This window comes from Catharus ustulatus, chromosome 12 (genome assembly GCF_009819885.2).
Source record: "Catharus ustulatus isolate bCatUst1 chromosome 12, bCatUst1.pri.v2, whole genome shotgun sequence".
Lineage (NCBI taxonomy): Eukaryota > Metazoa > Chordata > Aves > Passeriformes > Turdidae > Catharus > Catharus ustulatus.
This window is the reverse complement of record NC_046232.1, coordinates 3762189-3789093: the sequence shown is the minus strand read 5'-3', so window position 1 is coordinate 3789093 and position 26905 is coordinate 3762189. Positions and strand designations below refer to the sequence as shown.

Genomic DNA, 26905 nt, shown 5'->3' with positions numbered 1-26905 from the left:
ATCCTGCAGAGACACATTTCCATCCCAGAGCATTCCTGGCACAAGGATTTTCCAAGGTTTTTCCGAGCCAAAAACACCACATTGGCTCCTGATTTTCAATCCAGGTCAGAAGAGCTGCATTCCCATGATTTTCTAGGTGTCATCCCAGAGCCAGGACTGTGGGTTGTGCAGACTTCTGCTGTATCCAACAACAATCCAAGCAGGAAAAAGGAGTTTTCCCCCAAAATTGTGCAGGATCCATAAGGGCATGACTGTAGGGTTTGGCTGTAGGGTTTGGGTGTGAGGGTGTGGCTGTGAGGGTGTGGCTGTGAGGGATTGGCTGTAAGGGATTGGCTGTGAGGGTGTGGCTGTAAGGGATTGGCTGTGAGGGTGTGGCTGTAAGGGATTGGCTGTAAGGGATTGGCTGTAAGGGATTGGCTGTAAGGGATTGGCTGTAAGGACACTCAGAGCTCCTTGCTGGTGTCCCCAAGGCCTGTCCCCAGTGCCACCCAGAACATTGTGGGAGAACATTGGCCGTCACCTGGAAAAGCAGGATTGATCCCATGATCCATAAATCTCCTTCTCCCAGGGTTGGGATCTGGGCCAGGACCACAAGCTGGTGCTGCTGGGAGCAGAGGCCTCTGGAAAAGCAGATTTGGGGGAGCTGGAGGCACCAGCCCAGGGATGTCCGGGATGAGAGGAGAACCAATCCCCTTCTGGTCAGGAAGGATATCCCAGCTCCATCCCAGCACCTCAGGAAGGACAGAGCTGCTCTTCCCTCTGTCCTGAGATTAAATCCTGGGATGGATCCACCATCCTCCTCGATCCCAGCCAGAGGCCAGCACACTTCTGGGTTGGATTTTTGAATGTTCTCCCATCAGGATGCAGAGCTCAGGGAAGGAGAACCAAAACTCATCCCTCCCAGGGGATTCAGGAAGGGCCCCAGGGAGGATCCCCTGGGAATTCCCACCCCATCTCAGCAGCGGGATGGAATTGAGGAGCCAGCTTGGGCATCCCTGCAGGGTTTTCCTGCTCGTGCCCAGGTTTGCTCCTGGTGTCAGATGCTGGCAACAGGCACGAAAAACTTTTCCTCCAGGAATCCCAACCCTTACACCATTCCTGCCCAAACCCCAGAGAACACACAGAGCTGGGAAGGATCGACCGACACAGTCCCAAATTTATTTGTCAAGGCACAAGAAACCCTCCAGACCCCGGATTTTAAAGAATGACTCGACCCAAGGAGCCCTTGGGGACTTCCCCCACGCCAGAGCGGGAGCAGCAGGGGGACAGGGACGTTCCAGCAGCACCAGGGGTGTACCTGTGTCCCTGACAGCGCTGGGGGGACTCCAGGACTGGCCCAGGGACAGAGCCCCAAGCCCCACGGGAACAACGAGCTGGGGATGTCCCCAGAGCTGTCCCCACAGCACCCGGCCAGCGGGTGCCCCCTTGCCCCGCCCCTCCCAGAAATGCCCCGGGATCGTTCCCGGTGGGACAAAGCCCACAGGACCCAGCGTTTAAGGCCAGAAGGAGTGTGCAGGGACACACAGGGTGGGAGAAGGAGCAACCCCACACGGCCCAGGATCCCAGCTGGGATCCAGCAGGAGATCCCAGCCCTCTGACTGGCACTCCCCAGGCTCCAGGCTTGGGGAGGCAGGGAAAGGCACCCTGGGTAGCACCTGGAGCAGGGAATGGGGGAATGCCCACCCCAGGATGGACACGGGGATACACAGAGGGCCATGGAGACACAGGGACAGATCCTCACCCCACATTTCCCTGGGAAGGGCCAGGCCAGGAAGGGAGGCAGGGAACAGGAATGGGATGAAGGGGGCAGCAGCTCTGGGTCCTCCCTGCCAGGCACCCCGGGGCTGTCCCCACTCGGGGACATCCGGGCGGGGCTGGGGCTCTGGGGGGCCCCACTGCCATCAATCGATCTCCTGCTCCCGACCTGGGTGAGAGAATTGAGAGGAAAGACACTGTGACTGCCAGGCACAGCAAAAAGGAGCTCCAAGGTCGGGATTAATAAATCAGTAATGAATTAACAAATTAATCAAAAAACGGGCTCCCCCCTCCCCAGGCTGCTCCAGACCCTGGGAATCGCTCCCAGGTGTGGTTTTATCCTTCATCTCCACTCCTGGCTGGAAATTCCAGATGTTGTTCCAGCCTTGTTTCTGCTGGAAAAGTGGGAGGTGGCTGGAGAAGTGGGATTTGCACCGGGAATGGGAAGCCACAGGGTGGGAAGTGAGGGAAAGAGGGGTAATTCCTGAGGACATAAAGTAATTGGGAAGGGTTAATTCCCAACAACAAAAGTTAGGAAGTGGCAATTCCCAATACTAAAATCAGCAGGGACTCTTCAGCAGCAGAGGCCAAGCTCCAATCCGATGGTGAGGGAGGGAATAAATTAGGATTGGGGGATGGGAAGGAGCCAGGATTGAGCAGGCTTGGAAAACTCTGGATTCTTTTCCAGGCTGGGATGGGAGGGGGACTGGAGGCAGGAGGTTGGGAGAACGTGGAAAGGCACCAACAAGAGCTGAGGCGTCAATTCCCATGGAATTGCAGCTGGAATTCAGCACCAGGATGCTGCTGGGAGTTCTGTGGGCTCCCTGGAATGGCAGCAATTCCTGTCATTCCAGCAAATCCATGGAAATACCAAAAAAATCCCAAATTCCTTCCAGGGTTGGGTGTCAGGAGGCTTTTTCCAGTCCCAGGGAAAAGGAGGGGTGAGGGGTGCAGGAGCCACTGGATGCTGGGAGAAGCCAGCACAGCCCCAGCCAGGCTGGAAACAGGAGCTGGGAATCTATAATCTGGGAAATGCTCATGGAAAATCCGGGGGAAAATGAAAATAGGGAGGGGGAAATCCCCCCCAAAACCCCATTAATGTTTCCCACACAGATTTTAGGGAGAAAACATCCCGAGGATCTGGGAATTATCCACGATTTGCCAGAAACATCCACTCACCCTCTCTGCTCTCCACGTTTTCCAGCAGCTGCAGAGCTGGGGAAAGGGAAAAATATCCCATGGTCAATCCCATCCCCTTCATGAGGGTCAATTCCATTCCCTTCCCAAAGGGGATGATCCTCCAAGATCCCTTTTTTGAGGGAATAAACCCCAAGAGAGACACCAATTTCCAATCCCTCTGTCAAATTCTAAGGGTGGAACATGTTCAGTAGATAAAGGGAATCCCTAGGAACATCATGGACCTGCTGGATGCTGGAAAATTAAGGCATTGGAAGGTTTTATCATGGAATTCTGTCATTTTATTGAGGAATTGGGAGGTTCTATTCGGGAACTGGGAGATTTTATTAAGGAATGGGCAGTTTTATTTAGGAATGGGGATGTTTATCTGGGATCTGCCAGGTCAGGGGTGTCAGAAAAATTGGGAATACTGAAGGGGCTGAGCAGTCAGAGCACCACCCCAAACCAGGATTGGGCACCCACCTGTCTTGGGCTCCTCCCCCTCCTCATCCCGCTCCTCTGGCCCTGGAAAACAAGATCCAGAGGTGGGAAACCCCCACCAAACCCCACTCCTGGGATTCTGTGGGTGCCCCTTGGAGCTTCCCCATGACCCTGGGCTTTCCACGGGGGTGTCCCCTCAGCCAGGGCAGCACATTCCCAAAAATCCCAGCAGGAAAAGCCACAGCTCTGAGGGACATCCATGTTTTTTAGCACAGCTGCCACCTGGAGTTGGATCCATGAGTCCCCCAAATCTTGGGGTGCCCCCTCAGCCCTTCCCTCCCTGCAGCACCCACCAGGATCCCAGGAGCTTCCCACCCACTGCTGCCATTCCCAGCAGGAAAAATCGCTGTGCCTGTTTCCCAGGCTGGCGGGAAGGGGCTCCTGGCTGAGCAAAACCCATGGAAAAAAGGTCATTCCTGAGGGTGTGCAGCCAGCAGTGGGACACTGGGAGCAAAACCCAGGGAAAAAAGGGAAAAGGGGTCATTTCCAAGGGTGGCAGAGCCACTCCCACAGCCCTTCTGGGAAGTTTTTTGGGAATAAGTCCCCCTCTGGTGCAAACACCACCTCGTAAAAATGTGAAATGCAGCCCAAATGGGAGCAGGACACGGGAAAGGAGCCTCGAGCCCTGCCAGAGGGGCTGGAGAGGTCCCAGCTGCAGGAACCAGGAGCAGGAAAAGAGGGACAGGTGTCACAGTGCCACTCCCCCTCAGCAGTGTCACTGCCACACCCATGCCCTTGCCAGCCCTTCCCTGGATTTACCTGTGCGCTCCTCATCCTCGCGGCAGCTCTCGCGGATTTTCTGGTGGCACACGAAGGCCAGGACGCCGAGCAGCACCACCACACACACAGCCAGGGCCACTGTCACCCACAGGGCCACCGCCGGGAATGCCAGGGGCTGGCCTTGCGGGGAGGGAGGGAAAAACGCCTGGATCAGCAGCTGGGCTGGGCTGGGAGCTGGGGTGACCCCACAGCCAGGATGGGGCAATATCCAGGGGCACCCCACATCCAGGGTGACCCCACATCCAGGGTGACCCAATATCCAGGATGGTTCAATATTCAGAGTGACCCCACATTCAGAGTGATCCTGCATCCAGGGTGACCCCACATCCAGGGTGACCCCACAACCAGGATGGTTCAATATCCAGGTTGACCCCACATTCAGGGTGACCCAGCATGACCCCACATCCAGGGTAAGCCCACATCTGGGGTGACCCAATCTGCAGGATGGTTCAATATCCAGGGTGACCCCACATCCAGGGTGACCCCATATCCAAGATGGTTCAATATCCAGAGTGACCCCACATTCAGAGTGACCCAGCATGACCCCACATCCAGGGTAAGCCCACATCTGGGGTGACCCAATCTCCAGGATGGTTGAATATTCAGAGTGACCCCACATTCAGGGTGCCCCCACACCCAAGATGGTTCAATATCCAGGGTTGACCTCGCATCCGAGGTGACCCCGCATCCAGGGTGACCCAGGGTGATCCAGCATCCAGGGTGACTGATTCCACATCCAGGATGACCCCACATCCAGAGTGATCCCACATCCAGGATGACCCCACATCCAGAGTGACCCCACATCCAGGATGACCCTACATCCAGGATGACCCCACATTCAGGGTGATCCAACACCCAGGATGCCTCAAAACCCAGGATGATCCAACATTGAGGGCGATCCTACATCCAGGGTGACCTCACATCCAGGATGATCAAACATTGAGGGCGATCCAACATGCAAGGTGACCTCACATCCAGGACAATCCAACTCTGAGGGTGACCCCACATCCAGATGGATCATGAGCCAGCCCCCAGGAGCTGCCATGGGAGGGGAATGTCACCATGCAGGACCTAAAGGTCACCCCGTGCCACCCCTGCCATGGCAGGGACACCTCCTGCTGTCCTAGGGTGCTCCAAGCCTCACCCAGCCTGGCCTGGGACACTGCCAGGGATCCAGGGGCAGCCACAGCTTCTCTGGGAATTCCAGCCCAGCCTTTCCCCACGCTCTCAGCCAGGAATTCCTTCCCAATATCCCATCCACCCCTGCCCTCTAGCAGTGGGAAGCCATTCCCTGTGTCCTGTCATTCCAAGATTTTTTAAGCAGCCTTTCTCCACCTTTCTTCTCAGCTGCCTTCAGGTCCTGGAAAAGCCTGGTAGGGACCACCAGATTCCAATAGGAATCCAATTATTCCCTGTAATCCTTCAAATAAAATCTTCAAACACAGTCCCTGCACAATGTCACCCCAATGCTGACAGAGCCCAGCCCAAAGCCACCCTTCGTCCCCAACCAGCAGAACCCACCCAAGCTTCCCTCCAAGGATGCACCCAGGATGCACCTTCCCAACTCAGCAATGCTGCACCAAGGGTCATTAAAGACTAATTAATGCCCCTGGGGTGGGTTCTGATGAGCTTTGGGAGGACAGTGAGAGGAGGGGGGAAGTGGCAAAGGCTGAAAGTGTTGATGGATTCCTGAAGAACAGGATGGAGATCTTGGAATTTGGAGCAGCCCATGCATAGCCACAGGATGTGAAGACACCTGCCCTGCCCTGTGCTGGGGGACAGGCACTGGGGTGAGGTGACAGCAGGACACCCCTGGGGGTCCATGGGGCAGCAGGGATATGGGACAGCAACCCCAGGGCGGCTTTGGGTGGCAGTGCCCCCACAGTCCCCTCCCTGGGCACTCACCCGTGATGGTGACAGAGGCGTGGCCGTGCTGCTGCAGCACGGCGTTGAGCACCAGGCACGAGTAGGTGACACTGGGCTCCACCAGCACGTGCAGGACGCTGTGCACCTCGAAGAGCCCCTCCTCGTTGGCCACCTGTGACGTGGTGACGTTGGAGGTCAGGTTGGCACCCCGGCTGTCCTGCCACAGCACGCTGGCCTGCGGATAGCCATGGGACGCGTGGCACGTCACCACGGCCACGTCACCCGGCTTCAGGTCCTTGCTGGGCTCCAGGTGCACGCTGGGCTTGGAGTAGGGAGCTGAGGGGGACAAGGGGGGACTGGTGTGAGGATTGGGATGGGGAGCTGGGTGAGCCTCAGGAGGGGCTCTTCTGGCTGATAAACCCAACCTCAGCTCAGGGGCACTGCAAGCCCCAGCACTGATGAACCCATCCTCAGCTCTCACTGCAAACCCCAGCACTGATAAATCCATCCTCAGCTCAGGGGCACTGCAAGCCCCAGCACTGATAAACCCATCCTCAGCTCAGGGGCACTGCAAGTCTTAGCATTGATAAACCCACCCTCAGCTCTCACTGCACTCCCAGCACTGATAAACCCATCCTCAGCTCTCACTGCAAATCCAGCATTGATAAACCCATCCTCAGCTCTCACTGCACTCCCAGCACTGACAAACCCATCCTCAACTCTCACTGCAACCCCTAGCATCGATAAACCCATCCTCAGCTCGATGTCACCGCTGGTTGAGGCAGCCCCTCAGCTGGGAGTCTCTCCCTTGCGGCGGGGCACAGACCACGCTCTGCTCCCCTGGGAATATTTTGGGGAGGTGAAACCACTGGTCCCCAGGCTCAGGAGGAACCCTGGCACAGCTGCAGACCCCTCCTCCTCGGGGAGCTCACCTGCCACCTGCAGCATGACGGCGGCGCTGTCGTAGTCGCGCACGCGCACGAAGCAGGTGAAGCTGCCCTCGTCCGAGATCTCCACGCGCCGCAGCAGCAGGGACACGTTGCCCTGGGCCAGCTGGTCGTAGAACAGTGAGGTGCGGTTGGCGTAGCCGCGGCCCTGGTCCTGCAGCCGGTCGCGGCCCCCGGAGAAGCCGTGCACCAGGCTCTTGGTGTCCGTCAGCTGCCAGATGAGGCTCAGCTCGGCCACGCTGAAGTTGGCCTCGGGTGAGAAGGAGCAGTGCAGGGTGGCATCGTGGCCAAACAGGGCCACCACGGGTTCCTCTGGCACCTGGATCTCCATGGCACCTGCGGGAGTGCATGAGGGATGCACTGTGACACCTTCAGGTACCTCCTAAATTTTCTGGAGAGCATCCAAGAAAATCGAGGGATGCCCATGGTAGGCAGGTGGCATCTCAGGACTGTCCCCAGCCATGCCATCCTGCTGGAAGGGGGACATGGTCCCACATCCAGCACTGAACTGGGAGCACCTGCCAGACCTGCCATGGGCACCCAAACCTGCACCAGGACAGAGCCTGGCTTGTCCCCAAGGAGACAGGACAGTGAGTGGCAGCGGTGGGGACACGGTCCCGGGAGGAGCCAGCACTGGCCAGGCTGGCAGGCGCTAGGTGGCACCAGTGCTCCAGCACGGTGCCAACCAGGGTGGCACAGCACGATTCCAACTCATCCCAGCACCATGGCACGATTCCAACTCATCCCAGCACCATGGCATGATTCCAACTCATCCCAGTGCCATGGCATGATTCCAACTCATCCCAGTGCCATGGCATGATTCCAACTCATCCCAGTGCTATGGCACGATTCCAACTCATCCCAGTGCCATGGAATGATTCCAACTCATCCCAGTGCCATGGCACAATTCCATCACATCCCAGTGCCATGGCATGATTCTATCTTATCGCAGTGCTATGGCACGATTCCAGCCCCATCACAGTGCTATGGCATTATTTCAACTCATCCCAGTGCTGGGAAAGGCTTCAGCTACATCCCAGTGCCATGGCAAGATTCCAGTCCAATCCCAGTGCCATGGCATGATTCCATCTTATGGCAGTGCTATGGCACGATTCCAGCCCCATCCCAGTGCTATGGAATCATTCCAAACCATCCCAGAACCATGGAATGACTCCAGCCCCATCCCAGTGCCACGGCATGATTCAAGCCCCTTCCCATGGCAAATACCTCCTGCATGGGGATACAGGGCAGGGAATTTTCGGGAAGATCCCGTGCTGTGAGGATGAGGAGTGCAGGAAGGAGCCCTGCCAGGGGCTGCAGACGGGCAGACAGGTAGGAAAAGGGCACTGGGCAGCCAGCCTGGCTCCGGGCATATCCTGAGCATCTCCAGATAAAAATGAATGCCAAGAGCCAGCCTGGAACTGCAGCAGCACTGCCAACAGCTCTCCTGGGAAGTGGAATCAGTCAGGATTGAGCCCTCTCGTGTCTCTGCCACTCAGCTGGAGCACCGGGAAGGTGTCCCCTGCCAGGAGGCGCCACCAGAGGCTGTCACCGCACGGAGCAGGAATCCAGGGAAACACCTGGCGGCAGCTGCTACCTCGGGGCACAGCTCTGTGGCACCGGGGACATCTCCAGCCCCCCAGCCCCACTCACTTGCCAGGCCCAGCGCCCCGATGAGCAGCGGGAAGAGCATCCTCGGCACCGGAAAAGTCGGGATGAGGAAGCGGGAGCGGGCACGGCCCCGGGAACCCTGGTGGGAAGGCTCCTCCCTGGAACCCCGAGCTGGGAGAAAACACAAGGAAACGCTGGGATGGTGCGGGGAAGGAGGGACACAGAGCGAGGGAAGGGAACCACGCCAGCCATTCCCAGGGAGCACCCAGCCCGTCAGAAACCACGGGAAGGGGTTGGGGTTCAGCTCCAGCCTGGCACGGGCCAAGGGATCGCTGCATTCCCGGCCCGACCCGACGGGCCCTGGGGAAGCCACGTGAGCCTCTTCCCTTCCCTTTTGTTTCTATCTTTCCCAGCTTGTCCCGTTCCACCCCCGTGCTCGCTCCCCGGGTCCGGCATTTAGGTCCAAACCCAAAGGAGCAGCTCAAAGGGAGAGGGTGGCGGATTCCCGGCTCCGGCAGCGGCTCCAGGGGAGCGAGAACCATCCCTGCTCACGGCAGGGAAATCTCCGGGATGGGACTGTCCCGGAAAAGGGGGAATGAAAGCGGAGCTGGATGCGGGGAAGGTGAGGGCAAAGTGCCCGGCCCCGCTGGCGGCGGCGCTGGATTCCCGAGGATCCGCGTGACCCGCGCTCCTCTCGCAGCTGCAATGAGCTCCGGGCAGCGGCACCAGTGCGTGTCCCCTCCCTGTCCCAGCACATCCCAGGGTCCCCTCCCTATCCTAGCCCATCCCAGGGTCCCGCTCTGTCCCCTCTGTGTCCCCTCCCTATCCTAGCCCATCCCAGAGTCTCGCTCTGTCCCCTCTGTGTCCCCTCCCTGTCCCAGCCCATCCTAGGGTCCCGCTGTGTCCCCTCCCTGTCCCAGCACATCCCAGGGTCCCGCTCTGTCCCCTCCCTGTCCCCTCTCTATCCCAGCACATCCAGGGTCCCGTTGCGTCCCCTCCCTATCCCAGCCCATCCCAGGGTCCCGCTCTGTCCCCTCCCTGTTCCCTCCCTTTCCCAGCACACCCCAGGGTCCCTCTGTGTCCCCTCCCTTTCCCAGCACACCCCAGGGTCCCTCTGTGTCCCCTCCCTGTCCCAGCACATCCCAGGGTCCCACTGTGTCCCCTCCCTGTCCCCTGGCACTGGCACTGCCACATCTGTGGGGTCACGGCACCGCGTTCCTGGGGTGCAGCAGGAATGGCTGCGGCCTCATTCCCTAAATCCCCTTTAATTGGGAAAATAGCAGCGCCAAAGGGGGAAACTGAGGCACGAGGGGGAAACTGAGGCATAAGGAATTGGGGAAACTGAGGCACAAGGAGGGAACTGAGGCACAGGAAATGGGGAAACTGAGACTGAATAGGGGAAATTGAGGCACAAGAGGGAAACTGAGGCACAAGGAGGGAACTGAGGCACAAGGGGGAAACTGAGGCACAGGAAATGGGGGGAATTGAGCTAGAAGGGGAAACGGGTACAGGAAATGGGGGAAACAGTTACAAGGGGAAACTGAGGCATGGGGGAAATGGAAGTACAGAGGGAAACAGAAGCACAAGAGGAAATTGAGGCACAGGGAGTGGGGAAACTGAGGCACAGGGAATGGGGGGAACTGAGGCACAGGGAATGGGGGGAACTGAGGCACAGGGAATGGGGGAAGCTGAGGCACAACTGGGCAACTGAGGTATGGGGGAAACTGAAGTAAGGAGGGGAACTGAGGCACAAGGGGAAACTGAGGCACAGGAAAGGGGAAACTGAGGCACAGGGAATGGGGGGAACTGAGACACAGGTAATGGGGGAAAATGAGGCACAGTGAATTGGGGAAACTGAGGCACAAGGGGGAAACTGAGGCACAGGGAATGGGGGAAACTGAGGAACAGGGAATGGGGGAAATTGAGGCACGGAATGGGGGAAATTGAAGAACAGGGAATGGGGAAAACTGAGGCACAATGGGGTGAACTGAGGCACAAGAGGGAAACTGAGGCACAAGGGGGAAATTGGGGTACAGGAAATGGGGAAAACAGGTACAAGGGGAAACTGAGGTATGGGGGAAATGGAAGTACAGAGGGAAACTGAAGCACAAGAGGAAATTGAGGCACAGGGAATGGGGAAACTGAGGCACAAGGAATGGGGGAAACAGGTACAAAGGGGAAACTGAGGCACAACGGAAAACTTGTGAGAATGGGGGAAACTGAAGTATAGAGGGAAACAGGCACAAGAGGAAACTGAGGCACAGGGAATGGGGGAAACTGAGGCACAATGAGGCAAACTGAGGCACAAGAGGGAAACTGAGGCACAAGGGGAAAACTGAGGCACAGGGAATGGGGGAAACTGAGGCACAGGGAATGGGGGAAACTGAGGCACAGGGAATGGGGAAAACTGAGGCACAGGGAATGGGGGAAGCTGAGGCACAGGGAATGGGGGAACTTGAGGCACAGGGAATGGGGGAAGCTGAGGCACAGGGAATGGGGGAAGCTGAGGCACAGGGAATGGGGGAAACTGAGGCCCATTTCTACACCAAGAGCCCTAGGAGAGCTTCCCCTCTTCTTCCCTCCCAAGCATGAGGCAAAACGAATTATCCAGGTTTTTTCTCTACCCCTGTCCCCAACTTTTCCCTACTGGACACGTCCCAGGCCACTGGGAAGGAGAAAGATGGGAAAGGGCAATGGGGTATCACAGAGGGAAACCCTGACTCATCCCCCTTGGAATCTTTCCCTTTCCCTGGGCATGTTAAACAAATCCTCTTTTCCAGGTTTGGTGACCCTCAGTTCCTGCCAGGCCAGCTCAGGGGTGTCACAGGAAGGGGACAGCCATGTCCCCAACCATCCTGCTGCAGGTAGGAGTGTCACTGTGCCGTGACTCAGTTTCCCCAGGCATGGGGTGGGGTCCAAGGACAAAAGACCTGAGCTCAAGCTGGGATATAAGGAATCCCCCAAAAACGTCCCTTGGAAGGAGGACGCCCCCGTGCCAGGGATGGCTGAACCTTCCAGAAACCCGAGGAATAACTAAATCCCCTGGGAACCATACGTCACCCTTTCCTATTGTTTTACAATCCCCAAATTATCCACTGCCAATTTATCACCCTGAGGTGTCAAGGAAACACCTCCAGATTCAGGGAGAAGTCCTTGCCTCCCAGTGCAGCTCAATCCCAGTTTTTGGGGTGCCTGGGTCAGCCCCGCCTCTGCCCCTCTCCTCGAGCCAAGAGTCCGGCTCTGCTCAGGACTATTTTTAGTTCTCACTCAACTTCTGGGAGTGCAGCAGCAATCCCTCACTTGGGAATCTGTGGGGATGGGGGTGTGGAAAGATGGGACATGGCCCAGAAATCCCATCAGAGATTTGGGGTATGGTGTTTGGGGTTAGGAAGGGACGAGGATTCAGGGTGACACCTGGCAGGAAGAAAGGATGAGGATTTGGGGTGCAGTACTGGGAAAGAGGAAGGGATGAGGATTTGTGATGCAATACTGGGAAGAAGGAAGGGACGAGGATTTGGGGTGTAATACTGGGAAAGAGGAAGAGACGAGGATTTGGGGTGCAATACTAGGAAGAAGAAGGGACGAAGATTTGGGATGTAATACTGAGAAAGAGGAAGAGACGCAGATTTGGGGCGCAATACTGGGAAAGAGGAAGGGACGAGGATTTGGGGTGCAGTACTGGGAAAGAGGAAGGGACGAGGATTTGGGGTGCAGTACCTGACAGAAGGAAGGGACAAGAATTCGGGGTGATTCTTGGCGGGAGGAAGGGACAAGGATTCGTGGTCATCCTTGCCGGGAGGAAGGGATTGGGATTCAGGATGCACCAATGGCCCGGAGGAAGGGTGGGTGGGTTCTCCCTTGTCTCGGCGCGGGGAAAAGCGGAACCAGCCCTTCCCCTCGGGATCATGTCCCACGCGCGGGGCGGTTCCAATGGGATTCCCCAGCATCCCGGGGTGCCACTTCCCCTGCACCCAGCCCGGCCGCGGGGCCCCCGCCCGCGCCCCGGGACCGCCCCGCACGGGACCGGAACACCGGGGCAGCCCCCCCAAACCCCGCGGGGCTCCCCGAGCCCCCAGCCCCGCCCGCCCCGGCCCGGGGACCCCCATTCATTCCATTCCTCCCTCCCTCCCTTTCTCCCTCCGTCCGTCCCGGAACCCCGCCCGGCTCCAGCCGCGGCCCGCGGGAGGGGCGGCGGCAGCGGGGCGGCTCCGGCCACGGGGGAACAGCGAGAGCGCCCCGCTCCCGGCCCGACCCCGCGCCCCCCGAGCCCCCCGGGCCGCCCCCGGGGCCCGGCACTCACCGGGCCGGCGGCGGAGGCAGCGCGGGCAGCGGGCGGCGGCCCCGGCTCGATTGGCTGAGGCCGCTTCCTGCCGGGAACGGCGCGGGAGGAGCCTGGAGCAGGGAGAGGGGAGAGAGGGGACTGGGGACACCGGGCATGGGCACTGGGGACACGGGAGAGGGGAGAGAGGGGACTGGGGACACCGGGCATGGGCACTGGGGACACGGGAGAGGGGAGAGAGGGGACTGGGGACACCGGGCATGGGCACTGGGGACACGGGAGAGGGGAGAGAGGGGACTGGGGACACCGGGCATGGGCACTGGGGACACGGGAGAGGGGAGAGAGGGGACTGGGGACACCGGGCATGGGCACTGGGGACACGGGAGAGGGGAGAGAGGGGACTGGGGACACCGGGCATAGGCACTGGGGACACGGGAGAGGGGAGAGAGGGGACTGGGGACACCGGGCATAGGCACTGGGGACACGGGAGAGGGGAGAGAGGGGACTGGGGACACCGGGAATGGGCACTGGGGAGACGGGAGAGGGAAGCGAGGGGACTGGGGACACCGGGCATAGGCACTGGGGACACGGGAGAGGCGAGAGAGGGGACTGGGGAGCGAGGGAATTGGGGAGATCGGGAATAGGGGACTAGGGAGACTGGGAATGGGGATTAGGGAGACCAGGAATGGGGATTTGGGGAGCATGGGGATTTGGGGAGCCTGGGAATGGGGAACAAGGAGTCTGGAGCTGGGCATTGGGGAGCACAGAGCCAGGGGGTTGGGGAGCCTGGAGGATTGGGGAGCCTGGGGGATTTGGGACTGGGATTGGGTACTGACTGGGGGGATTGGGGGGCACAGGGTTGGGGGACTGGGGAGACCGGGAATGGGCACTGGGGAGACAGGAGAGGGGAGCGAGGGGATTGGGGAGACCGGGAGTGGGGAGCGAGGGGATTGGGGAGACCGGGAATGGGGACTGGGTAGATGGGGAATGGGGATTAGGGAGACCAGGAATGGGGATTTGAGGAGCATGGGGATTTGGGGAGCCTGGGAATGGGGAACAAGGAGTCTGGAGCTGGGCATTGGGGAGCACAGAGCAGGGAGGTTGTAGAGCAGTGGGCCGGGGATTGGAGTGACCAGGGCTTTGGGGAGCACTGAGCCAGGGGGCTGGGGAGCCCGGAGGATTGCGGAGCCTGGAGGATTGGGGAGCCTGGGGGATTGGGGAGCCTGGAGGATTGGGGAGCCTGGGGGATTGGGGAGCCTGGAGGATTGGGGAGCCTGGGGGATTGGGGAGCCTGGGGGATTTGGGAGCCTGGGGGACTGGGGAGCCTGGGGGATTTAGGAGCCTGGAGGATTGGGGAGCCTGGGGGATCTGGGACTGGGAGGCACTGACTGGGGGGATTGGGGTGCACAGGGTTGGGGGATTGGGGAGCACTCAGCCAGAGGAATTGGGGGTGTCTGAATCCTGAGGGCTGGGGTGCAGGGATTGGGTAGCACAGAGCTGAGGGATTGGGATTCAGAGTGCATTGGGGTGCACCCTGACCCAGGGCATTGGGGTGCAGGGAGCCAGGGGAGCAGAGTACAGCAGGCTGGAGGGTGTTGGGGTGACAGAGCCTGGGGACCAGGACACAGCAATCCAGAGGACTGGTGTACCCAGAGGCAGGGAATGTTTGGGTGCACAGGGCTGGGGAAATGGGGCACAGGGAGCCAGGTGAAGCCCTCAGAGCTGGGACGTGCAGCCCCAGGGGCTTGGGGTGCACAGAACCAGGGATTTTGGAGACCTCAGGTTCAGGATGAGGTGCACAGAACCAGGCAGGAAGGCTGAGCCCTCTCCTCTGGGGAGGAGAAAAGGCAGCTGGGATTTGTGAGGTGGAGCCCAGGCTGCTTCCCACAAAAATCCTGGTTAATGATTTCCCCACACCAGCTGTCCAGCGGCAGCCCCACACCGTGCTGGGCAGAAAGCACTGCTGGGGACACGGGGGAAACCCCAAAAGTTTGGGAGCTGTGGCACTGGAAGGAGACACCCACGAGGGTGCTTTGGGCCTTTTTTTGCTGCACAGCAAAGGAAGCTCCTCACCCTTTTAATTACAGAGGAAAGCTGCAACACCCAAAGCTGGAGAGCTGAAAATTAAAAGGCGAGTTAAAATAACCCCAGACGTGCTATATTTAAACCCATCCCTGTTATTTTTTTCCCCCTGGCAGGCAAGGGAGGATTTTGCAGTGAGGGAGCTGCTGAAAGGCTGCATGCTGTGACCTGGGCACTCATGGTGACAGTAGCAAGGACAGGACAGGGTGAGGCCAACCCACTAGGGACTAAATGAGGAGCCCTGTGCTCCATTCCCAGATATGCCCTGAAAATCAAGAGGATTTCTTGGAAGGGACCTTCAGGATTGTCTAATCCCAGCCCCTGCCATGGGCAGAGATACCTTCCACTATCCAGGGTGCTCCCAGCCCCAGTGTCCAGCCTGGCCTTGGATACTTGCAGGGATCCAGAGGCAGCCACAGCTTCTCTGGAAATTCCATCCCAGCCCCTCACCAGCCTCCCAGCCAGGAATTCCTTCCCAGTATCCCATCTATCCCTGACCTCTGGCAGAGGGAAGCCATTCCCTGTGTCCTATCCCTCAATTCCTTGTCCCCAGTCCCTCTCCAGCTTTCCTGGAGCCCCTTCGGGCACTGGAAGGAGCTCTGAGGATTCCCTGGAGCCTTCTCTTCTCCAGGTGAGCACTCCCAGCTCTCCCAGCCTGGCTCCAGAGCAGAGGGGCTCCAGCCCTCAGAGCAGCTCTGGGGCCTCCTCAGGATTCTTTCCAGCAGCTCCACATCCTGCTGCTGTTGGAAGCAGCTCTGCAGGTGGAGTCTCACCTGAGCAGGGCAGAATTCCCTCCCTCACCCACTGCCCACACACAGTGGCACAACTCCAAACCTCAACAACAAACCTCTCAAACCTCAGCACCCAAAACCACAGGTGGAATCCAAGAAAAAGATAAAAATCGCCCCAAAAAGACATCTACTACCAGCACTGTCCAGGGCAGTGCTTCCCAGCATCTCAGCATCCTGGCTTTGTCTCTTCTCCCACCATTCTAGCTGATAAAGGCAGCATCACAGCTTTGATCTCTCAACCACAAGTGCTGCTCTGCTCCTGGTGGTGTTTGAAGGCACAAAGGGAAATCTGAGTGTCTGGAGCTTTCTGAGTGTTAAACAGAAATACAAAAAATAATTTTAAAAAACCAACCAAAAAACCAACGAAGCTTGGAAACAAAGGTGGGGTTTTAACACCAAAACACATGCAGAATTAAAATCCGTGCTGCTTGTGGGTCTGCTTGTAATTAACAATGAAAGGGCTTCTGGGGGGAATTTCAGCTGGGGATGTTTCCATCCCAAATGATTCTTTTTGGCTTCTTTTCCTTCCTCAAACCCTGCAGGAGCCCAGGTATATGGGGAGAAGAAACGTGCATAATAACGATCCAAAACGCCACAGAAAGGCGAAGCAAGTGGCTGCAATTTGCAAGGTTCATTCTGTGCTCAGCCAGGATTCAATCAGGAGCAGGGAGGGGAGACATCCAGAGCCTCCCAAGGAGGGGTCCAGGGTCAGCTCTGGGAATCAGGGCTGCTTCTCCTGGCCATTATCACCATGGAAATGCTGCACAGCTCCCCTTTCCAGCAGTTGAGGATGTGGGAATCAAAGGTGTGGTGCCCAGGAGGCTCATTCCCAAATTTCCTACCAGCACAGGGCATCCAGCAGCCAGCATGCTCAGGACTGATCCAGTACAAGGCCCAAACCTGCCAAAATCATGGAATCCCAGGATGGTTTGGGTTGGGAAGGACCTTAAAGCCCATCCAGTGCCATGGGCAGAGACACCTTCCACAATCCCAGGGTGCTCCAAGCCCCATCCAGCCTGGCCTGGGGCACTGCCAGGGATGGGGAACGTGACCTGTTCCATCACAATCATCCCTCTGGAGCCCTTTGGGAGCTGGATTTGTACACTCCCACCTTGGACACATGGGAAACTCCATAAACCAGCTCTGGCTCCTCCTAGGAGCACCAGGAACATCCCAGTGCCAAACCCAAAAGATGAGGAGCAGCAGGAAGGGGCTTTGGAGGCTTTTGAGCTGTGGGGTAAAGCAGGGAGCTGATGCCAGGAGAAAACAACCCCACAGCCCCAATCTGGTCTCTTTTTGCTGAGGCTGCCTCTGGATAAACCCAATCCAGCACATCCCCACTTCCAGGAGGTGCCTGGAGTGAGGGCTCAGTGCCTACAGCTGTGCCTCAGGTCACCCCAGCTCCAGAAAATGGTTTTCCCTGAATCCATGAAGGTTTTATCCATCCCCAAATCTGGATAGGACCCAGGATGGCAAAAGCCAGAAGTGCCAGAAGTCTGGGATGCTCCAACAATACAGATGAACTAATTCCATTGAATTAATTGAGATATTAACAATTTATTGGGGTCAGCTCCCCAGATTCCCACTGGAGAGCTCTGGTGTGAGGGAAGAACTGGGAAAATGCACAAAGTGAAGTGGGAACAGGGACAGTGCAACCACCTTTAATTAATTTTACCCAAAAATTGCCCTGAGGGGCCTGCAAGGGGTAGTGAGGGAGGGTGAGCTCAGGGTCACCCCTCACACAGGGCCAAAAAAGTCTTGGGAGAGCCTTCCCAAGCCACGTGCCAAGGGCAGCTCCTGCCAGCCCCACGCAGCCTCTCCGGCCCAGAGGTGGTTTTCTTTTTAAATTAATTTAATTAAAATTTAAAAACTTTAAATTTGCAGCAGTGCTGGGAGCAGCCCTTGCCCCAGGTGCCTCCCCAGCTCTCAGCTCCAGCAAGCTCCTGGGTGGGATCAGTCATTCCCAGCGGGGTTTTATCCCAGCCTGGGCTCTGGGGATGTGTGTCTGGTACCAACACCCCAAACCACACCATGGCATTCCATGCCTCAGGGGCAGCCAGAGGACTGTGCCCTGTTCACAGAGCTTTTTCCACAGCCTGCAGGATGAAAAGCTCCTCTATTCCAGCTGCCTGTAAGGCACGAAGGGATGAGGAGCCAGCTGTACTCCAGGCCCTTGGAAAGCCCTTCCCCTCCCCCAGGCATGGAAAATGAGGCCTTTTTCCTTCTCCTCTCCTCCTGCTTCCTTCCTACATCCTCCCCTCCAGCTTTGCTGCCACCAGCACGTCTGGGCTGGGATTCACCAGCACCCCACATCCAGCAAGGACAGCAGGGAGAAGGCAAAAAAGTGGATTTCCCCCACCCCCCTCCAAATTTAAGAAATATAAAACCTTGTCCCTGAAAGGCATCACTCCTCTATGCTCTGTCCCAGAGCCACCTTCAGAGTGTCCCCCCTCGGAAGGCAGCAGGAGGATTGTACCTGGCAAACCTGAGGCCAGAGAAATTCCCAGAACAGCAGGCAGGAGCTAGAGGTTCCTGCTTCAGTCCCAAAGCATGTGCAGCATTTTGATCTCCCAGGAAATTAATTCAGCTCAGAGCAGCCCTGCTATCTGTAAATATCAGCCAGGTATTTTCTTATCAGAGAAAAGTCACCAGGCTTTTCTTTTGCCCAGCAGCACCTCTGCAAGATCGCTTCCAGCGTGGCTTTCATCCTGACAGGGTATGGGGAAAAAAGAGTTGTTATCTCTGAAACCTTTCCTTAAGGTCCTTTCTTCAATAAACTACAAAGCACACATTGCTACAACAAACAAACTGCTTTGGGAGCAGCAGAGCAGCAGCAGAGCAGCAGCAGAGCAGCAGCAGAGCAGCAGCAGCAGAGCAGCAGCAGAGCCCAGGGGCAGCCAGGCAGGACAGTGCCCAAGGGGGTCACTATGTCCCCAGGGGAGTGGTGACACCCCGTGGAACTTCAAAAGAGCTGTCACCAGTGAGGGACAAGCCCTGCTGAGACCATCAGGTGCCACCTGGTACAAGGCAAGGAGCAAAGGGCTGCTCCCTGCCTGAGGGCACACAAACACCAAGAAGCTGCACAGGCTTTATCCAGACCTGAAGGATTCACCCTCCTGAGTGACCTGAAGGTGGCCAAACCTTAGAGCAGGAGTGCCCAGAGCAGCTGTGGCTTCCCTGGCAGTGCCAAGGCCATGCTGGATGGGGCTGGGAGCACCCTGGCACAGTGGGAGGTGTCCCTGCCATCCATGGTGCATGCCAAAGTACAGGGGAAATCAGCTCCTGCACGGGAGGTGCCACCAGGGGCACACAGGGCCTGGCAGAGCTCTGAGTGAGTGATTCCAGAGGCACATCCTGCTGCACATGGACACACAGACACACAGACACACACACCTGGACACAGGGGCACATGGACACACAGACACACAAATATATGAACATACTGTTACAGGTAATAAACGAACCAACCAAATTAAGAATGATTAAAGAAACAATTTTTGTTTCCCAACCGAAACGCGGTCCTCGATAGCCACAATCCAAAAGGACAGCGCCGAGCCTGGGGTCAGTGCTGGGTGAACACACACACTGATCCGAACTCTATCGCTTCGGATCCCCCTGTGTTCACACACGTGTCTCGGTCAGTCCTGGTTTTATACAGTTTTTTTAGCCTGGGGCAGTGGCCCTCTTTTCCCTTGGCAGTTTCGCATATTCATGTAGCTCCTTTCTCTGCGTTGGGCTGGACAAAACCATTTCTGGGCAGCGATGAATTTTGATGAGTGCCGATTTTGGTTTAGGGAACAAGGCATTGAGACGTAGTTTTCCTGAAGACCCTGGTTATCTTGATGGACGATACTTATAGAGAGCTCATCGTTGGGTGTTTCCTGGACTGTCTCGTAAGGAGCCACCTCCGAGCCGGTTCTATTAACTTGCCAATCCCGGCTTTGTCAGTAGTTGCAGCGTCGGAATTCCGTGAGGCAATCCTTCCTCCTCGCTGAGGCTAATGTTCTAAAGTTTCTTTATTAACTTCTTTATTTATACCAACATGATTTATCTCACATAAATAATAAATTAACACGAATTTCTTTACAACATATATCACAATAGGAACACACAGACTCAGACACATGGATACACGGACACGTGGATATATGGACACACGGACACACGGACACACAGACACATGGACACACAGGCAGATAAAACCAGCACTGAGAGAGAAAAGAAACAATGGGATGGATTCCACTGATGAATGGAAAAAATATATTTGCCTTTACAAACAAACTGCAGGTTTGCTGATAAATGAAACTGAATATTGGAAGATAAAAGAAACAATGGTGGGAAACCTTAAATTCCATAAGGATTAAAAATGAAAAGGGAGGGTTGTACATTAGAGTGGAATCTCAGGCATCAGGAGTTCTGGGAAGTCTGTGCCTCTCAAGTACCTCAGCCATGGGGAAAGAGAGAGAGAAATGTGGACAATGAGGATAAAAATTTGAGATACCCCAGGTGAATGCCCCATGGCCTCTCCCTTTATTTGAATAAAGCAAAAGGACTCCTCTGTCTCCTTTTTGGACATAAACCTCTGGTGTTTGTGGATCAATTTTCCTGACACCAGCCACCACCTGTGGCACGGGTTTCCCAGTTGCTCCAGCAGTGGGAAAGGGCTGATGCAATGGGAAGGAAGCTGGAGATGGAATAACCCCCACGCTGCTGCTCATGGAGCACCTGACTGTGAGCACGCCATTTCCAGGCTCACATATTTTTGGAGCCCACCCTGTGGTGTACAGCACGGAGCTTTTTTTCCAAGAAAAGCCCTTCCCAAAGCGGCTCCTCCACCTCAGCACCACCATCCTCGTCCTCCTCCTCATTCCCCCTTCCTCCGAGGCAGCTGCCAGCACGGAAGGGGGAATGTGGCAACTGCAGGAGCTCATCTGTGGCTGCTGCTCTCAGCTCCTCAGCGCAGCTGTCCCGAGGCGACGCGGCAAGGGCACAGTGCCCAAGGTGCCACCTCCCAGCGCTGCCCCTGCCAGCCCTGCCCACGCCCTCTGTCGGAGGTGCCCCTCGGCAGGTGGCTGGTGGGATGCTCAGAGCAGCCAGCAGCTCCGGAGGGGATCTGGTGGCACAGGAGGCTCCAGCTTCTCCTGATGCCTTGGGGTTTAGCTTTTATATTTTTCAGAATCTCTGCTGCTTAGTGTGCAACTCTGAAACTTCATATTAGGGGTTAGTAAGTTCTCTTCACAGGGTAGTTAGACAAAACAATTCCTTCCTAGCTAGAGAATCAAGGACAACTGGTACCCAAAAAGCAGAAACAATGGTGAGGGAAAGGGGCAAACCAGGGGCTGAGACTTCATAGCCTGGGGCTGTGCTTGGATAATTCACCCCAACATGAACCAAAACTTAAAAGCTCATGACCAGGATCCATCTTAGATTTGATTTGGGTATAGCTCCAGCCAGGCTTTTGCACTGCCTGAGCTGTATCCTTTCAATGAATTCCTATTTTATCCCTTTTACTCTGCCTAGTCTCTGTTCCAGGTCAGCCTTTCCAGGCAATACTCCCAGCTCTCAGGAGATTCCCACTCACCATCAGCTGGCTGCTCCTAGAGCAGGGACCTGCCTGGGGATGGGTCATAGGTCCCCTCAGGAATCAGGGACATGCAGGACAGTTATCCATGGAATCCCAGAGCCTTTTTTAACCTTTACACCGTGCTTGTTTGCTCAAGCAGAGCCCAGAGAAGGGCAGATGTCAGCAAAGCCTGAAGTAACCTCTGCACCCACCTGCTTTCCCTGAGCACCAGTGGGGATTTCCTAAAGTTTGGAAGCCACTCCTGTGATGTCAGGGAGCACCCCAGGGTGGTGACAGAGGGTCACAGCCCAGCCCTGCTCCACACCCACCCCTGACTTTGGAGAGGCCAAGCTGCTGCAGGGAGCTGCAGGGATTTCCAGCCCTGCTGCCACTCTCCAGCCTTTCCCAGCCTTGCCTCTCACTCCTGGCAAGCTCAGAGCTGCTTCTCTTCCCCTGCACACAGCTCCAGGCCCAGCATCTCCCTCCAGGGCCCCTTACAGAGACAATCCTTTACTCTTCTTTAGGGTTGCCCTGCCCAATTTATCATTTTTTTCCACGAAATTTATTATTTTTCCCCCCTAGTTCTGCTTTCTAGAAGCACATGGGAAGGAAGTTTCAGCCTTTCCACTGAGGTTGTTTCATTCCTGTGCTTGTGCTTCCCTAAAAATGCAATTCAAACAACTTTAATTGTCCATTATTTTCTCTCTGAATCGCCCCCGTGGATAATTTATCTTCTCTTAGTGTAGCTGGAGGGAGTACAATCTTATCTTTCAGCTCCAGCAAGGCTGACAATTTCCTATCTTCTGATGCCTTCTGCTCTTCACTATGTTGGGGCTTTGTTAGAGAGTTGATTAAAGCAAAATTGCTTTTTTTTTTTGCTGCAATTTTGCTGCAATCTAACCCAGAAATGCCCAAAGAATCACAGTCATCTTTCACAATGCTCCTGTGTTCCCAGCTATAAAAGTCTCTCCTGTCCAGGCTGGAGAATTCAGTACCAGCTTTAATGTCTGCCATCAATTAAACCTCCCCTCCTGTCACTCCTCTGAGCTTTAGGAGGTGAAATAGTTGGGATATTCAGCCCAGTCTGGTCACTCACTCTTGTTCATTTTCTCCTGTTGATTAAAAAAAAAATAAATCTTTTCATAAATTGCTTTTCTTTCATCGTGTGCATCCAGCTCCTCCCAATCCTGTCCATTGTAATTTCCTCACTCTGAAAGCCAAATATAGTCCCCAATACACACAGAGCCTAAAATCCCCAATTCTCCTGATTTTGCCCATTTCCAGGCCTCAGTGGGGCACAGAACTGTGGAATGTCCTGAGCTGGAAGGATCAGGAAATCCCAACTGCTGGCCCTGCACAGGACACCCCAAGATGTGGCACTGAACAGAACAGCCCCAGCCCTGACTCCACTTTTGGGGGTTTTACCAATGATTTTGGGCTGCCCTAGATGACTCTGGGGTTTTGGTAACCCCCAGGCAGTGGGAGAAGGTTTTGTATCACACCTGGGTTGTGTATCATACCTCAATCCTGGGACATTTTGCACCCCATCTGAGTCCTTCCAGATCCCAACAGGATGAAAATGGCTCTTTGCTAGTCTGGAAGCCCAAACTAGGCCAGATCCAGCACATTCCAGCTCAGACCAAGAGCAGCTCCCTGGGGCTGGGCTTACATGGAGCAGCAGCACAGGGTGGGTGGGGAGGGGTCCAGGTAAAGCTGCTCAAGGTCACTAAAATCTATCAGTGTCCCCCTGGCTGGGCCCAGTTCTTTCTCATCACTGGGGTTTGTTTTAGGTGTCACACTCCCACGGGTTTCATTAAATCACTTTTATTGCATCGCTGGCTGAAGTGAATGTGCCCCAGGGCAGCAGAGAACGCTGATCAGAAGAGCCATTAGGGTCAGAACCACCCCTGGTTAATGCAACCTGCAGCACGCAGGACTAGGAAAATTATATTTATCATTTCCAAGGCCAACTGATAGCTTTCATTTGGATTTAGTTGCTGGAGGATGAGCTGCAGGGGCTGGGGGAAATAAACACCCCCACAAGAGATGTGAGGAGCAGTATAGCACGGTCCCCGTGCTGCCAGCTCGACAGTGACCTCCTGGCTGTCCCCTGTGTCACCGCCACACTGATCGCAGATCATTGTCTTCATTTCATGCTAATCACTGCTGTTTAGGCAGATGGATTATCGGCCTTTCTGCCTGGCTGCCTGCGCCCCGGGGCGGCTCTGGCCGCGCTTGCGCTCCAGGATGGCCATGATAGCACAGCTGCCATCGATGGCTGGGACAGGGACCTGTCCCCAGTCCCCAAACCAGCCCTGAGCACCCCACAGTGAGCCCTTAGGGACAGACACTGTGTGGGACAAGGGACAGGAGCCAGGAGGGAATCCTGGTGCTAAGTGATGGCCATGATGGCACAGCTCTCATCCATGGCTGGGGCAGGGACCTGTCCCCAACCCCTAAACCAGCCCTGGGCACCCCCAAAGTGACCCCATGTGGGACCAGAGCTGTGAGCCACGAGAGAATCAAGGAATCACAGAAAAGGCTGGAAGAAAGGGGCCCATTGGGATCATCAGTCCAAGCCCCGGCCCTTTATAGACACCCCAGCAGTCCCACCCTGTCCTTGGCAGCCCTGGGGCTGTCCCATTCCCTGGGGAGCCTGGGCAGTGCCCAGCACCCTGTGGGGAAGAACCTTTCCCTGATCTGCCTGAGCCTCCCTAACACAGCTCCAGCCATTCCCTGGGGCCTGTCCCCAGTCAGGAGAGGGAAGAGCCGGGTTCCTGCCCCTCCACTGCCCCTCAGGAGGGTGTGGCAGAGCACAGAGAGGTGTCCCCTCAGCTTCCCCTTCTCCAGGCTGAACAAACCAAGTCCCAGATACGCAGGCTGGCATGGCCAAATACATCCCTGAGGGAAAACAGCTCCTTGAGCTGTCCCTGGATGTAACCAACAGGGATGGCCCAGCTCTTCTGCCTCTTGGGCAAACGGTGCTGAGTGACAAGTCCTGGGGCACTGAAGTCCTGGGCAGCCCCACCTGGGGTGGCATTCCCACACACAGGCTTGAGAATCCTTTTAAGCTCAGCCCAGGGTTGGTCTCAAATGAGGTCTGAGCCCTGTTGGTCTCTAGTTTAGCCCCAGCTGTCCCTGCACCTCTGTGCACCAGGGATCTGAATCCTGGCCTAGACTGATTTCCCAGTTTGAGCTCAGGGCTGGTTTGTATCCCTGGATCTGCCCGGGGTTCTTCTGGCTCTGTCCAGCCCTAGGTGCCCTCGGTGGTGTTGATCCTGAGCTATGGATTGGTATTTTCAGCCTGTCTTGTGCAGGATGTGGGGACTCCTGGCTGTTCTCCTTCCCTGCCAGCCACGGCATTGTTCCCTTTCCTTCCCACCCCTGTGGGAGAAGAGCCCTCCTTGCTGCCCCACGGGGACACCCCGTGTCCAAAGCCAGAGCTCAGGCCACTGAAATGGCACAGAACAGCCCGAGTGTCCCGCGGGGAACACGCCAGGACACGGGGCTGTCCCTGCAGCCACCACAAGAGCCCAAATCCCTGCTCTTCTCCTCAGGGAGGAAGGAGAGGAAGACGGAGCCCAGCTGCAGGCAGTGCCCAGCCCTGTGACAATCCAGGGGTGCCACCTGCCGTCTGCTCCTGCCGGATCAGCCACATCCTGAAAATTCCTCCGCATGTTCCAAGTTTTCCTCCGTGCCTTCCTGGAGACCCTCACTGGCACCAGGAGCAAGCTGGGGCGTAGAGAAGCTGTGCCCACGCACCCTGCCTGTGGCTGGATGGAGCTGCTCCCAACAAAAGTTATCCCTTCCCTCAGGGTAATGAGGTCAGGGAATGGCTGAGTTATTGGACCCCCATTCCCAAAAAAATTGGGTGGAGAAAAACCTTAGAGTGTGGCTGAGCTGGATGAAGAATTTGCAATGGAGATAAATAATTTTGGGCTGGATCAGAGAGGAGGGCGGGGGGAAAGCAGTTTGATTTGTGTCCCTCTTGCTCCTTCCCCGCAGAAAACAAGGTCAGGCAAACTTCAGCTTTCTGTCATAACACAGCTGATCTCAGCCCTGCTGAGATTCCCCCCGGACTCCGTGTTTGCATTCCAAACCACCCTGCCCCAAATCGCCCTTCGTGTCAAGGCGTTTGTTTTGCATGGAAAGCCATTTCTGCTCCGAGAGGAAACCACGGAGTGACTCCAGTGTGACCACAGCCGGGAGCAGCGGTGAGCACGGGGAGGAAGGGAGCTGCCTGCCAATAACCCAGCTGCCATTCCCCATGGGATTGGGAAGTGACAACTCAGCTTTCTGCTGAGGAAAAAATGACATGGAAATTCTTTTTTTTATGACTACCCTGAGATCCCCCTTTTTTTTTTTTTTTTTAGCAGGTTTGCCTTTGACTCTTTTCCCTCAGAGCATGTCACTGTGTGATTTTACAAGCTCTTCCTTCTCTCGTTTCTCAGAGCACGGGGGTTTTGTTCAGTTCAATTTTTTCCAAGCTGTTTAGGATGAAAACTGCAGGGGTCACCTGTGCAGCAGGGTGTGAATGAGGCACGGAGCCTCTGTGGTGCCTCACCCCGATGTTATCTGAGGAGGTTAATGTCGTTCTCCAGCTGCCATTGTGCCTTTGGGGAGATGAATACCCATTAATCAGGTCGGAGTTACCTTTTGGGATCGCTGTTTTCCTGGCAAGCGGCCCTGGGAGTATTATCTGATGTTATCCAGGATTTCTCAGCCTGAGAGTAGCTGAAAAAGAGGAGTTTTGTGTTCTCAGGACTCTGTTTCGAGCTCTGCCCCGCCCTGGCCCAGAACACATTCAAAAGAAGGTGAGTCTGAGCGAGGCAAAGCAAAGAAATTCTTCCCTGTGAGGGTGGGGAGGCTCTGGCATGGAATTCCCAGAGCAGCTGTGGCTGCCCCTGGATCCCTGAAGTATCCCAGGCCAGGCTGAACCGGGCTTGGAGCAACCTGGGACAGTGGAAGGGTCCCTGCTCACGGCAGGGGGTGGCACTGGATGGTCCTTGAAATCCTTTCCACCCCAACCCACTCTGTGAAAGCTTTCAGGTGCCAAAGCACATCACTAAACACATCAAAATAACAGGGATCTCTCAAGAACTCACAGTTGCAAGAAGACAAGCTCAAAATTCCCCCACAAAATAAGGATGATGCCTCTTTGCTGCTGTCTGAGAACTGAAACTCTTCTGAATTTTCTGCGGATTACAGGGTTTTTTTGCTTCCTCTTTTCTTGTCTGGCTTCCAAGATTGTCTGTCTTCCTCATTCAGAAGAAATAAGCAGAGAATAATCAAAATTGAGACACCTTCCCCCTTCCCCAGGTGAAAATATTGCTCTTGATTGAAGGGAAAATGCAGGGATTGGAAAACTTGGACATACCTGGGTTTTCCCTGGCATTCCTGAAGACAGGAATCACCATCCCCACATCAGCCAAACACATCACCCTGCTCAGACTCCATCTGCTGGAATACCAGGTTTTCCTGACTGCCAAGCAACCGTGGTGGATCTAGGGCTGGCAAATCCCCTTTTCCTGCAGAACTCCAGCTGCAAGAGGAT

General features: G+C 56.0%; 1 protein-coding gene and 1 long non-coding RNA gene across 6 annotated transcripts; both read right to left on the bottom strand.

The window, feature by feature from the left end:
• Positions 1-1144: 1144 nt before the first annotated feature.
• CD276 (CD276 molecule) lies at positions 1145-13008 on the bottom strand. Of its 5 annotated transcripts, none has more exons than XM_033071128.2 (8): positions 12937-13008; positions 8679-8807; positions 7011-7361; positions 6118-6414; positions 4192-4332; positions 3415-3456; positions 2935-2970; positions 1145-1924 (listed from the first exon to the last, which is right to left on the bottom strand). In XM_033071128.2, exons 2-8 carry the CDS (start codon positions 8716-8718, stop codon positions 1902-1904), a joined length of 930 nt encoding a protein of 309 aa, XP_032927019.1. In that variant the 5' UTR covers positions 8719-8807; positions 12937-13008; the 3' UTR covers positions 1145-1901. The 5 variants fall into 5 exon arrangements, 4 of the variants coding, with proteins under 4 accessions (XP_032927019.1, XP_032927016.1, XP_032927017.1 ...); XM_033071125.2 differs by lacking the exon at positions 12937-13008 and adding an exon at positions 12354-12601; XM_033071126.2 differs by lacking the exons at positions 3415-3456; positions 12937-13008 and adding an exon at positions 12354-12603.
• Positions 13009-24900: 11892 nt separating this feature from the next.
• Positions 24901-26905, bottom strand: LOC117002061. The gene is made up of 3 exons (XR_004419206.1): positions 26729-26905; positions 26457-26606; positions 24901-26085 (listed from the first exon to the last, which is right to left on the bottom strand). It is a non-coding gene; the product is annotated as an uncharacterized LOC117002061 (long non-coding RNA).